General features: G+C 52.1%; 1 protein-coding gene across 1 annotated transcript in view; it reads left to right on the forward strand.

Annotated features, from left to right (window-relative positions):
* The first annotated feature begins 255 nt into the window (after positions 1-255).
* ADRB2 (adrenoceptor beta 2) overlaps positions 256-13,668 on the forward strand; it is a 29,052-nt gene continuing 15,639 nt past the window's right edge. Inside the window, exon 1 of the mRNA XM_027718564.2 lies at positions 256-1,598. Coding sequence (XP_027574365.1) covers positions 428-1,598 — 1,171 coding nt within the window. The 5' untranslated portion in view covers positions 256-427. The remainder of the gene's footprint in view (positions 1,599-13,668) is intronic.

Consider the following 13,668-nt stretch of genomic DNA (forward strand, 5'->3'; position numbering starts at 1 on the left):
CGCGAGAGGCGCGGTACACCGCAGGGATGCAGCACGCGTGGTCGGGGGGAGCGGTGACACGCGTGGGGCAGACGGAGGGGGAGCTCAGGGGGTGCGGGGGGGGCTCGGGGTGCGGGTGCCGGCTGCCATTGGCTGCGGCGGGCTGATGTCACGGGCGGGTGTCACTTTATAAGCTCCGCGGCGCCGAACGGGCTGGGAGACGCGAGGGCGGGCGGCTGCCGCGCGCGGGACGGGACGGGACGGGACGGGACGGGACGGGACGGGACGGGGCAGACAGGACGGGACGGGAGCGGTCCTAGGTTCGCACGGCGGGAGCGTCCCCGCACCTGCTATCCCGTATGCGCTGCGCCCAGAGCAGCGCTGCCGCTGCGGAGCCCTAAGCAAAGCCAAGCGCCCTTCGCCGCCCCCGGGGGGCTGCTGGCGGGCCATGGCGGTGGCAGGCACCGAGCTGCCCGGCGGCAACGTCAGCGCCAACCAGAGCGCCGCCGACCCCACGGTGTCGCGGGACGTGTGGATGGTGGGCATGGGGATCCTCATGTCTCTGATCGTGCTGGCCACCGTCTTCGGCAACGTGCTGGTGATCACTGCCATCGCCCGGTTCCAGCGCCTGCAGACTGTCACCAACTACTTCATCACCTCGCTGGCCTGTGCTGACCTGGTGATGGGGCTGGCCGTGGTGCCCTTCGGCGCCTGCCACATCATCATGGAGATGTGGCAGTTTGGGAACTTCTGGTGTGAGTTCTGGACCTCCTTGGATGTGCTCTGTGTCACGGCCAGCATTGAGACCCTCTGTGTCATTGCTGTGGACCGGTACTTCGCCATCACCTCCCCTTTCAAGTACCAGAGCCTGCTGACTAAGAGCAAGGCGCGCATGGTTGTCCTCATCGTGTGGGTGGTCTCAGCCCTCACCTCCTTCTTGCCCATCCAAATGCACTGGTACCGGGCAGACCATGCAGAGGCCATCCAGTGCTATGAGAAGGACACATGTTGTGACTTTTTCACCAACCAAGCCTATGCCATTGCCTCCTCCATCATCTCCTTCTACGTGCCACTCATCATCATGGTATTCGTGTATGCCAGGGTCTTCCAGGTGGCCAAGAAGCAGTTGCAGAAGATAGACAGGAGCGAGGGGAGGTTTCACACCCAGAACAAGGAGCAGGAGCAGAAAGGGGGAGCTGGGTACCGCCGTGCCTCCAAGTTCTTGAAGGAGCACAAGGCCCTCAAGACCTTGGGCATCATCATGGGCACCTTCACGCTGTGCTGGCTGCCATTCTTCATTGTCAACATCGTGCACGTCATCCAGGACAACATCATTCCCAAGTACGTGTACATCCTCTTGAACTGGCTGGGCTATGTCAACTCTGCCTTCAACCCTTTGATCTACTGCCGGAGCCCGGACTTCAGGTACGCCTTCCAGGAGCTCCTGTGCTTCCGCAGGTCTGCCCTGAAGATGTATGCCAACGGCTACTCCAACAGCAACGACAGGGGCGACTACAACGAGGAGGAAAACGGCTACCCCCTGGCACCGGATAAAACCTGCGACTTGCTCTGTGAAGAGGGTTCCTTCCCTCACCCCGAGGACTTTTTGCACTGCAAAGGTACTGTGCCTAGCGGGTAGGGTACTGTGGGCTCTGATGTGGCACACAGTGGTTGTACAGAGGAGTCTTTCTAAGGAAAATCAACTTCCTCCCTTAATAATAATAGTGATCCTCTTCTAGAGCGCCCCTAAAATCTAATGGCTGTGAGAAACCTCAAACTCAAGCCTTATGCAAGTGGGGGCTGGCTCCGGCTAGGGCAGGTGGGCTGCTGGCGGCCTCCCTGGTTAGGGGCACGACCAAGGGTCCCTTAAGTGGGGTCAGAGGGATGAGTCTGTGCAGAATGCACGTTCTCGGAAGGAGTTTCTGGCCGCGGCCGGTGTTGAACTACCTCATGACCTTGCTGTGAGCAGCCGGAGAGAGCCGTGCTGCTGCGGGAGAACCGTGCGGGGCGGCGGGAGCAGGGCTGGGGCTGGACCCCCCCTGCCCCGGCGGCAGCCCCGCAGAGGAACCGGGTGCCTCGCGGGACTCCTCCTGATTCTCTTCTCTTAACCGAGTCGGTGGCCGTGGGAAGCCCCCCCCGGCCAGGTGGGCATCTCGGGCGGTGGTGCCAGTGCTGTCCAGCCCGGGGGACTGTGCGGAGGTGGCACTCTGCGGCAAAATAGCGGGGAAGGGATGCTGGGAGTGGGGCTGAGCGCGAGTCGCAGGGCTGGGTCACGGCCGCGGCTGTGGTCGGCAGCGGGACAGTTTTATCAACGCCCAGAAACTGCGAATGCTTTTTTTGCCAAGCACTATAGGACTTTCTGCTGAAATAATAATAGGAATAAATGGACTATTTGCCTAAAATGTGAGCCTGTGACTGTGGGACTCAGGAATGTTATACTGGGAAGTCGGGTGACATGCTGCTGCAACCACAGACCATCGTTCTGCATCCAACCAAAAGCTTTTAAAGCACCCAGTTTGTTTAACTACAAGTCTCACATGACAGTGAGCCCGAGGGAAGGGGAGGAGGGTTTTTATTTTCCATGGTATCCAGCTCAGCTCCGACCGTGGGACGGCTGCAGGTCTGTTGGGTTGGTTGTGGAGGTTTTTTTCCCCGTGTAACAGGCGGTGCCTTGGTGTCCCCGCGCTGCGGAGCTGGCGGCGGGCGGGCAGGGCTGGCGGGGCACGGCAGACACGGGCGGGCAGGTTTGGGCGGCAGGACAGGACCGCACTGCTATCGAGGGCTGGTTCTCTGGGAGTCCCTAGCTGGACGGAAGCAGCAGTTTGGGCTGGGGAAGGGGGGAATGGAGCTCCCCCCCATCTGCAATCGCGGTGCTGTGTGACAGGCTGGACCCGCGGGCCGGGAGGTTGTGCAACCGCGGGGTCCTTTTAGAAACACTCGGGAGAGGTGCGAGGAAACGGTGCCCGCGGGTCCTGCCGGCACTCCGTGGGACCGTGGTGTCCCGCGGGGGAACGCTCGGGCACCTCCCGTGTGTGGATCCCCCGCATTTCCACGCGCTTTCCCCGCACTACGGGGGTGTTCGTTGCGTTGCTACTTGGGCCGTGGTCAGTGGGTGGGTCTGGATGTCGCTGGGTCCGTGGCAGAACTAGCTTTGCAAACGCAGTGGGGTGACCAGCCCGGAGCTGAGACCCCCCAGGCTGGTACCCCCCGGTGCAGAAGGCAGAGGGGCTTTGGAGCAGAGCTGTGCGCTGTCCTGGGGAGGCTGGAGGCTGGGAGGGGGGTGGAGCAGGGTTTCTGGTTACCGACACCTTTTTGCAGTCCCCGTGTGGCCTTGGCTCTCTTGGCTGCTCTGAGAAGGACTTGCCCCAAGCACTGGTGCTGTCAGGGGCGACCCCAGGGAATGCTGGAGGGGAATCCCACCCCCCCTCCCCGAACGGCAGGGAGCAGGAGGGGGTGTCATTACTGATGGTCTCTGATGCTGCTGCAAGGTGTGGGGACAAACTCCATGAGCTCTCACATCCCTCATGGTAAAACCCCACCTGGCTTGTACGGGGCTGGGGTCTGGAAACTCCTAGTGCTCCCTTCTTTTTTTTCCCAGAGTGGTACTGATCCTGCTTGAAAAGGGTGTTAGGAAGGAGGAACAGTTGTAAAAGCCCTCTTCTCCTCTGACTCAGCTCCACTTGCTGCCTTTGCAGCTCAGCACTACAGCAGAGGCAGGGAATTTGGCTGAGTCCTTCCCTCCTGCCTCGCTGCTTTGTTGCCTGCACCTGTCTGTGCCCTCACCTGCTGCCTTGGGAGGTATGTCAGCAGTGCCCCAAGCCCTCTGAGCCGCCAGTCAGGCAAAGGAAGGGTGTGATCTAACGGTGTGGTGTGTGAGGCCCCAGGTCAGCTCCTCAGATAAACATTAACAGGCTGCCCGAGCAGGGGAGACCCAGCACAGGACCAGGACTGCCAGTCAGGTGCTGTTTGCTTCATACTGCACAAGGACTGAAAGGTGACAGGCTGGTGTGATGTGGAGTCGGTGTAGGTACACACAGTGTAGGTACTCACACTGGAACTGGAGATGCACTTTACAACAGTGCAGGCCGTGATTATTATGTAGTATTGAGGGGAAGTGACAATTAACCTCTTGATTGTAGAGATCAATATCTCCTGTGTTGTTCTGTCTCCTGCATTTTGAATCTTGCCAGTCACTTTTATTTTGCAATATCTGGGGGCAGTGTGGGTTGGCAGGTAGCAAGGGTACACAGGGAGGAGGTGCCCCACAGTACTGAGGGGTTAGCCAGCCTCCAACAGGCTCAGTGGTCAAACTCTCACCAGCTTTGGGACAGGACCCTCTGGCACAAAGAAATCCCCTGTCCACATCTTGGGGTCTGTATTTTCACTGTTGTTAATTATTGGCACTTCAGTAACACGTGTTGTGGACCAGGACTTTGTTGTCCAAATAATCTCTCTATTTGTTTGGCTGCCTCTGTTTATACTTCAGATGTTGTGGCTTTGTGTAGCCAAAACTGAGAGATGAGCAAGTAACTGAATGTAAATCCACTCCAGCATCCAGAGCACCTGGATGTGTAAGGGATAGGGGATGTTGGGCTGTTTGCACTGGGCAGTTGACCTTGGTACTGCAAAGCTCAGCTACAGTGTTAGGAAACCTCAGGCTTGCAGTGGAGTCTGAGTGTTGAAGAACTGATTTCTCTCCTCTAAGGTAACATTATTAAAATATAAACTGTGCAGTTCTGGGGGCAGCTGGAACTGAAAGAGAGAAATATTGGAGGAAAAAATATTATGGCACAACCAAAACCAAACCTGACACATCTTTCCTGTTTCATGGTTGGAAAAGGCAAGCTTTGGCCTGTTGAAATATTTTACACTACAAAGATAGTTTTATAGATACATGCTAGGCATTAAAAAATGGAGCATTGAAGTCAGAAGTGGCTGTTAAATTGGACTTTAAGGGTACTTAGGATTTAAACTAGCAGAGAGTTGGCTCAGGTTAAATACATCTGATAAAACACACAGTGATAAACACCAAATTGTTATTGCAAACAGAGCAGGCTACCTGCTGTGCTGCTGGCTTGTACCTTGTACCACTGCCACAAAGGTGGGTAGATGATGAGAGGGATACTGCCCACCCATGTCAGTGGGGAAATGGGTGGGATATGACCCCCAGGTGTCTGTGCGTGCAGCTGACTCGAGTTTGGCATTATGTTCACTGCCTTTAGCCACTTTGGCCAAAGAGATTGTAATTGTTTTTAAAGTCTTAGTTGAGATGGAGATCGCAAACACAGCTTTTGTGTTGTTACAAAATACTGCCCTCGCTGTAGGTCCTGCTTGTGATCTGGGCAGCTGCAGCTTTCACATCAGGAGCTGTCTTTGCCTCATCCTCCAAAACAGCCAGAGCATTAAAAGCTCCTGAGTTATGCTAGTCCTTTGCCTCTTGGGAGCATTCCTGGAGAGCTTTTGGTTTCTGGGTAGCCAGGCTTGGAAATATAACCTTCAGCTTGCTCTGGCACTAGGGAGATGTGGAAGTGCATGGGGAGCTGGCAGAGGGAACGGGGTCTGGGTGCAGATCCCCACTTGGAAATGAGACTCAAGCATCCTTTGAGGACTGGTTGTTCCCAAAGTGCCTCACGTCCCGAGTTGTTCAGCAATTCCCACTGGGCAGCATCGCCTATGGGTGCATATCACGTTGCTGTGGGGTGTCAGGGCTGTGCCTGCCTCAGCCTTGCCTCTGAAGCTGTGTCCAGACCGTGCAACCTCCCCTGGGGCTCAGGTTAAGGTGAGGCCCCTGCTGAAGGATAGTGGTACAGCAGAGAGAGAGGGAAGAGACTTAAGTTACAAAATGCACCAAAATGTTTGAAAATAGGCCAGGGATTAATAGAGTAGAAAGGAGAGCCCTGCTTCTCCAGAGAGGGAGCGGATGTGTGAGCAGTCACACAACGTGCTCTTCAGCTCTCCCACACGTCACAGCTGCTGGCTTTGCAAAGGGCCCATTTAAGAGTTTATTTACTATAAGGGACATGCTTTTGTCATCGAGGGGAAGGTATTGTCAGAGCTGGCTGGCAGTAAACAGCAGGCTGCAGTCTATCTCCCAGCATCTCTTGCCCTTCCGGTATAGAATCATGGAATCTTTTAGATTGGAAAAGACCTTTAAGGTCAAGTACAACTGTTAACCTGGCACTGCCATCGATCCAGCCTGTCCAGATCCATCTGCAGAGCCTTCCTACCCTCCAGCAAATCAACAATTCTCCCAAATTAGCATCATCTGTAACCTTACTGGGGGTGTATTTGATCCTCTTGTGCAGATCATCAATAAAGATATTAAACAGCACTGGCCCAAAACTGAGCCCTGGGAAACACCACTGGTTACTGGCCCATAGCTGGATTCAGCTCTATTCCCCACCACCCTCTAGGCCCAGCCATCCAGTCATTTTTGTACCCAGCAAACAGTGTACCCATTCAAGCCATGGGAAACCAGTTTCTCCAGGAGAATGTTGTGGGAAGTAGGTGTTAAAGGCTTAACTAAAGTCCAGGTAGACATCATTCACAGTCTTTCCCTCATCTACTAAGTAGGTTACCTTGATACAGGACATCAGGTCCCTGTCTTCCAGGTCAAGGTGTTGGGTGCTTGGAGCACAACTGGTCTGATTAATAAAGACTGAGACCAAGAAGGCATTAGCCTTTTCCATCAGCCTTTTCCTCATCCTTTGTCACTGTGTTTTCCAAATAAAGTATGGAAATTCTCCTTAGCCCTCCTTCTATTGCTTATATAAAAATATTTTTAATTGTCTTTTATGGCAGCAGCCAGATTAAGCTCTAGTTGGGCTCTAGTCCTTCTAACTTTTCTCCCTGCATCACCTCCCAACATCCTTGTTGTTGCCTGAGTTGCCTGCCCTTTTTCCAGAGGTCCTAAACTCTCCCTTTCCCCCTGAGTTTCAGCCAAAACTCTCGGTTCTGCCAGGCTCGTTCTCTTCCCTGCCGGCTCGTCCGGCACATGGGGACAGTCTGCTCCTGCACCTTTAATTACAACTCCTGCTGCCAGGAGTCTCAAACACCCACACTGTCTGAGGGAAGGGCTTTGTCCCTCCCTTTGCCAGTCCTCTGCCTCCGAGTGTTTATTTTCACTGTATGATGAATCCATTTCCCAAGGAGATGGGTTTATGAGCACATTCATTCCTCTGGCCTGTCTTGTGTGTTCCCTTCTCTGCTCTCTGTCAGTGGATACAAAGTGCCATCCTCAAAGTAGCAGGGAAACAAGGGTTTCCTAACCTACCATGGCACTGCCTGGCTGTGTCCCTGGGCTGTGAGGATTGAAGGGGAAGCTGGGGAAGGTGTACACTGGTCTTCTCATCAGCATTACCCCAGTCTTCCTCTCTCCAGATGCCTTTGCAGAGACATCCAGCCCTGGTGAAGCACCTCGTACCTTGGCTGACCCACACTGTTTGCTAACTTGTGCCTGCACTTCAGGTGTGCAATGTGTGTGGTACCCAGAGCGGTTCTGCAGGTTCAGGTGAGCAAGAGCTGTTGTGAAAAGCTGTCCTGGCCTTGGTCGTTGTTCTCAGCAGAGAGGCAGTGTGACTCCAGGCTCCCTGAGATCAGTGTTTTGCAAGATAAAGGTTCCTTTCATCACTGTTTTTACACTTTGCTTGGTTTCTCAGTTCCACAGTAGGACCACAGCCACTTTGGCATCTCCTCCCTGTGCAGCGATCTCTTCCAGTGTGAAAGCTTGGCTTTTTCTGAGCAGCCCCAGCATTTCTTCCCCTTGTTATACTTTTATTGGAGCTATTTCGAAAGCAAATATTAGTACTAATCTTTCTTCCTGGGGGCAAAGAGAACATTTTGCAATGAACGCACACCCTGGGCTGTGAGGATGCTGCCATTTGGCAGCTGAGGTAGATACACCCTCTTGCAGTGACATGGGGCACCCAGGGGAACCTGTAGGTGCTTTTTGTCACATTCCAGAGTAGGGCAGCAACATTCCACCCAGCACTGACTCTTGGGAGATGCACTACAGCTGTTCCTCAAGGGCTCCAGCTGCAGCTGGTGGCACGGGCAGGTCCTGTGGCACCACCACTCCCTCAGCCAGAGGACTGAGGCTTGTATTTGCCTGGCACAGAACAAAGTACAGCCACCTGGGCTGGGAGCACAGTCACTTCTCCAGTGGCACAGCCTGGGTCTAGACAGAGCAGTGCATGCTGGAAACTGGGGTTTACACAACTTGAAAGTAAAGTGGTAAGTGGTAAGCCTTGTAAGAGCAGAATATGACCCTGATTCCCCTGGATCTGGCAATGGGTGTTCGCTGGAATTGCTGTGTAAAGGTGATGAATCAAACAGAGTGTTTTAGTGGGCACCGGGCTTTTATAAACTTTCTTCATCATGAAAAAGTGGATTTGCTGCTTCTCTGTGCATGCAATTTCAGTTTTTTTCCCATTTTCTCACCCTCCCAATGGCAGGAGCATACAATTGAATTTCTGTGCAATATTGCCAGTGCCAGTGAGAGTGGACTGGGAAATATTTAATTGTTTACTGTCGTTGGTAAGGTCATTTTTGCACAAGTTCATTATAGATGTATATGTGTGTATATATATCTCCATTATCTATATACAGCAATATATAGATCTGTATATAAACAAGGAAATGTAAAGGTGTTTTGCTGTGCTAGATACATACATAGATGAAGATCTGTATGTTTAAAACTTGGAGTATTTATTGCACGTCCTATCGATGTTGTGTTTAAATAAAGAGTAATTATGGTATGCTTGTAGTCAAGTGTCCTTGCTTAAAGCCGTTTTGCTGGCTCCATTTCTGCCATACTCTCCAAGACTCTTCCAGTGAATCATTCAGGGCTCATTAAAGAAAACCAGCACCTCAAGATGTGGGTGCTGGCAGGGAGGCAAACATAGTGTGGACGGGAATTTTGTTAATTTATTCAGTGCTTTGAGCACTGGAAATGGTGAAGGACCTGTGGGTGCTCAAAACCTCGCTGTAAAAGGGCTTATCTGGTTTTCACATCTTATGCCGGGATCAGCAAACAGAGTTTTAAAAGTCCACCTGCTTTCCTGTCTGTTTGGACTGGAAACAATGGCAGTCTTGGATGGCTCCTGCACTGCCATGGCAGCACTTCCCATGCTGCTGCAGAAACATGGACCAGTACAGCTGGGGGCTTTAATCCTCTGTTGCTGATCACCAGTGCCAGCGTTCCCTGGGACTGGGAGGAAACACAGATGTCCAGTGCTGAGACTGCTGGGATGGGAAACATGAAACACTGCAAAATGTAGTTGGCACTGATCTGTAGAGCCTAATGCTGTCCCTGCTCTGCTCCACCCCAGAGCCCCCATGCTGGCACACAGCAGGAGGGAATGTGGCTCTGCTCCTTCTCGGCTGTTTACCTCACACCTCACAGGGCTTCTGAGTGTTGACAGCATCAAACACTGTGCTGCAGCTTCTTCAGCTGGGCTGGTTTGGAGCTTGGGCTGGAAGCGGGTGATGGAATGAATTGCCCTGCAGGAATGGGGTGACAGAAGCATGGTGTGGTGGTAGGACACTGCTGTCTGTCCCAGGTTGTTTTATCTCCTAGATAGGATTGGAAAAGCTCATGGGAGTGTGTCTTTGGGAAAGTCTCCTGGCCTGTTCTCTGTTACCTGTTGTCCTGACGTTCCTGTTGCTTCAGGTGAGGGTGAAGAAAGAGCATGGGTAATGTAAAGTAGGATCCCAGCCCAGCATGTTGCAGTGACAAGTATTTTGCATTCTTTATGCCACTTAAGACCATGGTGAAAGTCTTGGCAGCAGAGGCCAGTGTGCCTGGAACATTTTGAGGCTTCTTCCTTCCAGAAACAACAGCAGGGAGCTGTTGTGCAGCTTGGACAGGGAGGGATTGCACTAGGCAATTCCAAAGCACGGCAGATGCCCAAACTATAATAATTTGTGACTTTGTGCTTTCAAGAGATAGAGAGCCACAGCTATAAGTACAAGCCATTGCTGACTGCAGGGGTCCTGATGAAAGAATCAGTCTCTGAGTCAGTCTCTTCAGTCTCTGTGGTGGGAGCCTCAGCTGCCATCCAGCTCCCCCCTACCCCTGTTAAAACAGGACATTCCAATTGGAGAATATTTCTCATCCCATCCTGGAAAGGTTTGTTGGTATTAAGAGATTCTTAGAGCCCAGTTCCTGCTTCCCAGCACATGTGATGTTACCCTGAGGCTTCCGACAGCTTCTCTTGGCTCTGGTCCCTCAGGGATGACAAAGGAAAGGCATTAGGAAACCACAGCAGCCACTGTCAGAGCTGCCTGTGGTCTCACAGACACGACTTCTCTGCATGTGGAGGCACAGTAGGAACATTGAGAGGATATCCCCAGCCCTAAAGACAGTCCCCTCAGCTGCTCAGGGAGGTTCAGGCGCCACCACCAAGCTCTGTGGCCTCAGCCCAGTCCTGAGAAATGCATAAACAGCAAATGGCCTCTGGGAAACCCCTGCCAAGTCCTTTTTCCCTCATGTAAATATTTTTTTCCTCTTAAGTGTATATAAGTGTGAAAAACCTCTCCCTCATCTTTTTTCTTTTTCTCTCTGGCTGAAGGAAATTCTTGTTCACCCCTGGGTGAGAACTGCCCTCATCTTGATACTTTGCAGCTGAAGCAAGAACCACACGGCTGAAAACATTTCTTATCATCCCCAAAGCCATAATGCTCTTCCTGCCTCCCAAGCCCGCTGGAATCAGATTAAATGGTGCCTCCCATGATGGCGCCTGTCAGGACATGACACTCCTTAGTGTCTGTTGGGTGGAGGTCCCATGGGCTGCAGCATGTGGACAGCAAATTGGTGAGGCAGCCTTGAAGATGACTGCAAAATACCCCTGGGGTTACAGGGTCCCTGCTCCAAAGGCTGAAAGTCCTATTCTGTTGTATTGGACTCATGGCTGGAAATGCAGAGCAGTTTCTCCTGAGAGAAACTAGAGCCCTAGATAAGTTTCTTGCTGCCTGTCCCCAAAAGCAAATGGCTCAGTGGTAGATATGCTGATTTTCCGATACACTCTTGGTAGAGAAAGGAAGTGTGCCTGCACATGGTAAAGATTGTGGGAGCCCCAAAATATCTCTGTTCAGGGGAGCAGGGTGGGGGAGCTGGGTTGGTACCTGTTCACTGGGGAATCTTTTCTCACTGTTCAGATGTTTTCACAACCTCCGCTCCTGCTTGGGAATGGGTGGGATCAGGTGTAGGCTGTCACCGTTTCTTTCCAGTCCTTTGTTAGGGTCACAGCTCAGGTCTGTATCTCGTGAGAATAAGATGCTGTTGCTGCTCGTGGTTTCTGAGAGGAAGTGTAATTATAACTGTGGGCAGCAAGAGAATGATGCTGAGATACATCTGTATCAGCCTTGACTGATGGTGAGACCTCTCTGTAACCCAAATACACTGTGATACTCTGCCTTGACATGAGTCTGGCTGAGCACAGGACCTTCTTTACGCAAGTCAGGCTGAACAGCTCTAGTGCAGAGCTTCTGGGTGTGAAGTTGAGTCAGAATCAGAATGACAGAATAGTCTAAGTTGGAAGGGACTCACAAGAATCATCGAGTCCAAGTCTTAAGGGAATGGCCCATATGGGGATCAAACCCACAGAAGGAATGCACCAGCAGCTTTGTAGACAAAATCACTTAGGCTCAGCAGCTGAGGCAAAGGGGCGCTGTAGAGGTGAGACCTGTGGGAGGATAAAGGGAGAGCAGAATCACAGAAAGACATTTTGTGACTCAGAACAAGAAGGCCATTCCTCAGTAACTGCATAGCATGCTTTGTACAGCTCATTTAAAGCTGACTATGTGGTTCCCTGTCCCTCCGGGGCTCCCTGCTGCAGAGAAAGACCCTTTTTAAAAGGGGATCCTCGAGGTACCTATTTATAGCATGTAAACTGCTCCAGGAGAGTCATCCAGCCTTGAATGAACACCTCCCCATCCCCAGCAGCAGAGTGATGTACAGGCTGTTCTCCTGCAGTCCCAGCCCCTCCCTCTGACATTTGCTATCAGACTGTAAGGGACAGTTGCCGGCATCTCTCCCTGGTGCCGGAGGTGATGACACATTGGCTGTTGCCACGTTGGGCTAGCAGAGGCAGGAGGAGGCAGGGAGAGGGGCAGGGTACTCCTGCTGGGCTGCCCCTTCCTTGGAAGTGATGGGAGGCGAGCAGTGCATGCTATTCCCAGAAAGGAAAGGTCAGGGTGCAGAGCTGTGTGTGATGAGCCTCCAAGGCAGAGCCAGTGGCAGCAGGAGGGACCTGGGGTTGAAGTTGTGGTTTCTAGGCATGACTTGTGGATGTTGGCCAGGAGAGACAGAAATGAACTGGGGAGAAGGGAAAGGACTGTTGGTTTGAAGGGAAGCATGGGGCGCTGCAGAATTGGTGGCCTGGGGCATGATGAGTGATCCCTATCAGCCTGCAAAGCCCCCCTGCATCTTAGAGAGACCCAGGACAGGGCCTGGCATTGGATTTGCTCGGGCTTGGCCTCAGGCTGGGCTGGCCCCAACCCTCCATTCCAGGGGCAAACCACTGCTGAAAACCACGCTTGGATTCACTTATCTGGCTGCAGGGTAGAATTTCAGATTGCTACAGCTACAGGACAGAGCTTTGGGGATTTTCCTTTCTGATATGATTTGCAAAGCCAAAGGCTTGTAGCAAAGTCAGAGTGAATTCACGGATGTTTTCTTTCTCTGTCTAAGAATCCTCTTTAACACTCAAAACTCAGGAGGGAAAACATAATGATAAAACTGGACAGGGCCAACTCTTTTAGCATAGGTTTGAACAACTGCAGCTTACTGACTGTCTAAGGAGGCTCCTGTCAGCTCTGCCATTAAAGTCATAAATACAGCAAACACCAGTGATGGAAAGAGAAGGACTCTAAGGAAATGGTTGAAGGGATAGATGGAGGCAACCAAATAAGAGAGGCTATATGCCCAAGAAGAGTGTAAAAAGATGAAATGATTGGAGACAAAAAATTGGTCCTAAGAGGGACAATGAGTCAAGCATCAGCAGGAAACTCAAGTGGGACAGCAAGAGGCTGGACTCCATGGAAAAGGAGGGAGAAGGTACAAATGGGCTGGAAAATGCCATGAAAGTAGGATCTGTATTTCCGTGCAGGCAGCCCCAGTGGTACCTCTTCCCTCCTACATTAGTAGTTCCCTTGTCTGCTCTCAGGCAGTGGGAGATTGATGCAGCAGATGTGGCAGGGGAATGTGGCAGAACACAGGGAGAGTGGGCAGGACAGTCTCTTGGTGACACAGAATTGCTGGGGACCCGTGGGTGAGCAGGGATGGCCATTAGAGAGGCAATGCAGGCACAGTTTGTTCCCAGTGTCAAGAAGGCTGTCCAAGACAAGTGGCCAGCCTAATTTACACTCCGAGAGCAAGGAAGGTGAATGTTTTCTTATTTTTAATAATGGTCTCCTCTGCCTTGTGCCATGTGACCTCCTGCAGTAGGGTTCCAGTTCTGGGAAAAGCAGGGGAAAAGCAACTCCAACCAAATGAAAACATTCTGAGATGTCCCTGCTGCTGAGCTGTTCACTCCAACATCACCCACAGGATCAGACTGTCCTGTGCCTTAGTTTTGGATGGAGATATCCTTTCTCTGTACTGATATTACAGCCTTGATTCCAACATTTCTCTCTCCCGTTTCCCCTTCCAGTCAGTGCAAATGCAGTGACAGTAATGAGGTGGCCTAA

The sequence above is a fragment of the Pipra filicauda genome, unplaced genomic scaffold (assembly GCF_003945595.2).
Source record: "Pipra filicauda isolate LSUMZ 115617 unplaced genomic scaffold, ASM394559v2 scaffold3_size10097308_pilon, whole genome shotgun sequence".
In the NCBI taxonomy this organism is placed as follows: domain Eukaryota; kingdom Metazoa; phylum Chordata; class Aves; order Passeriformes; family Pipridae; genus Pipra; species Pipra filicauda.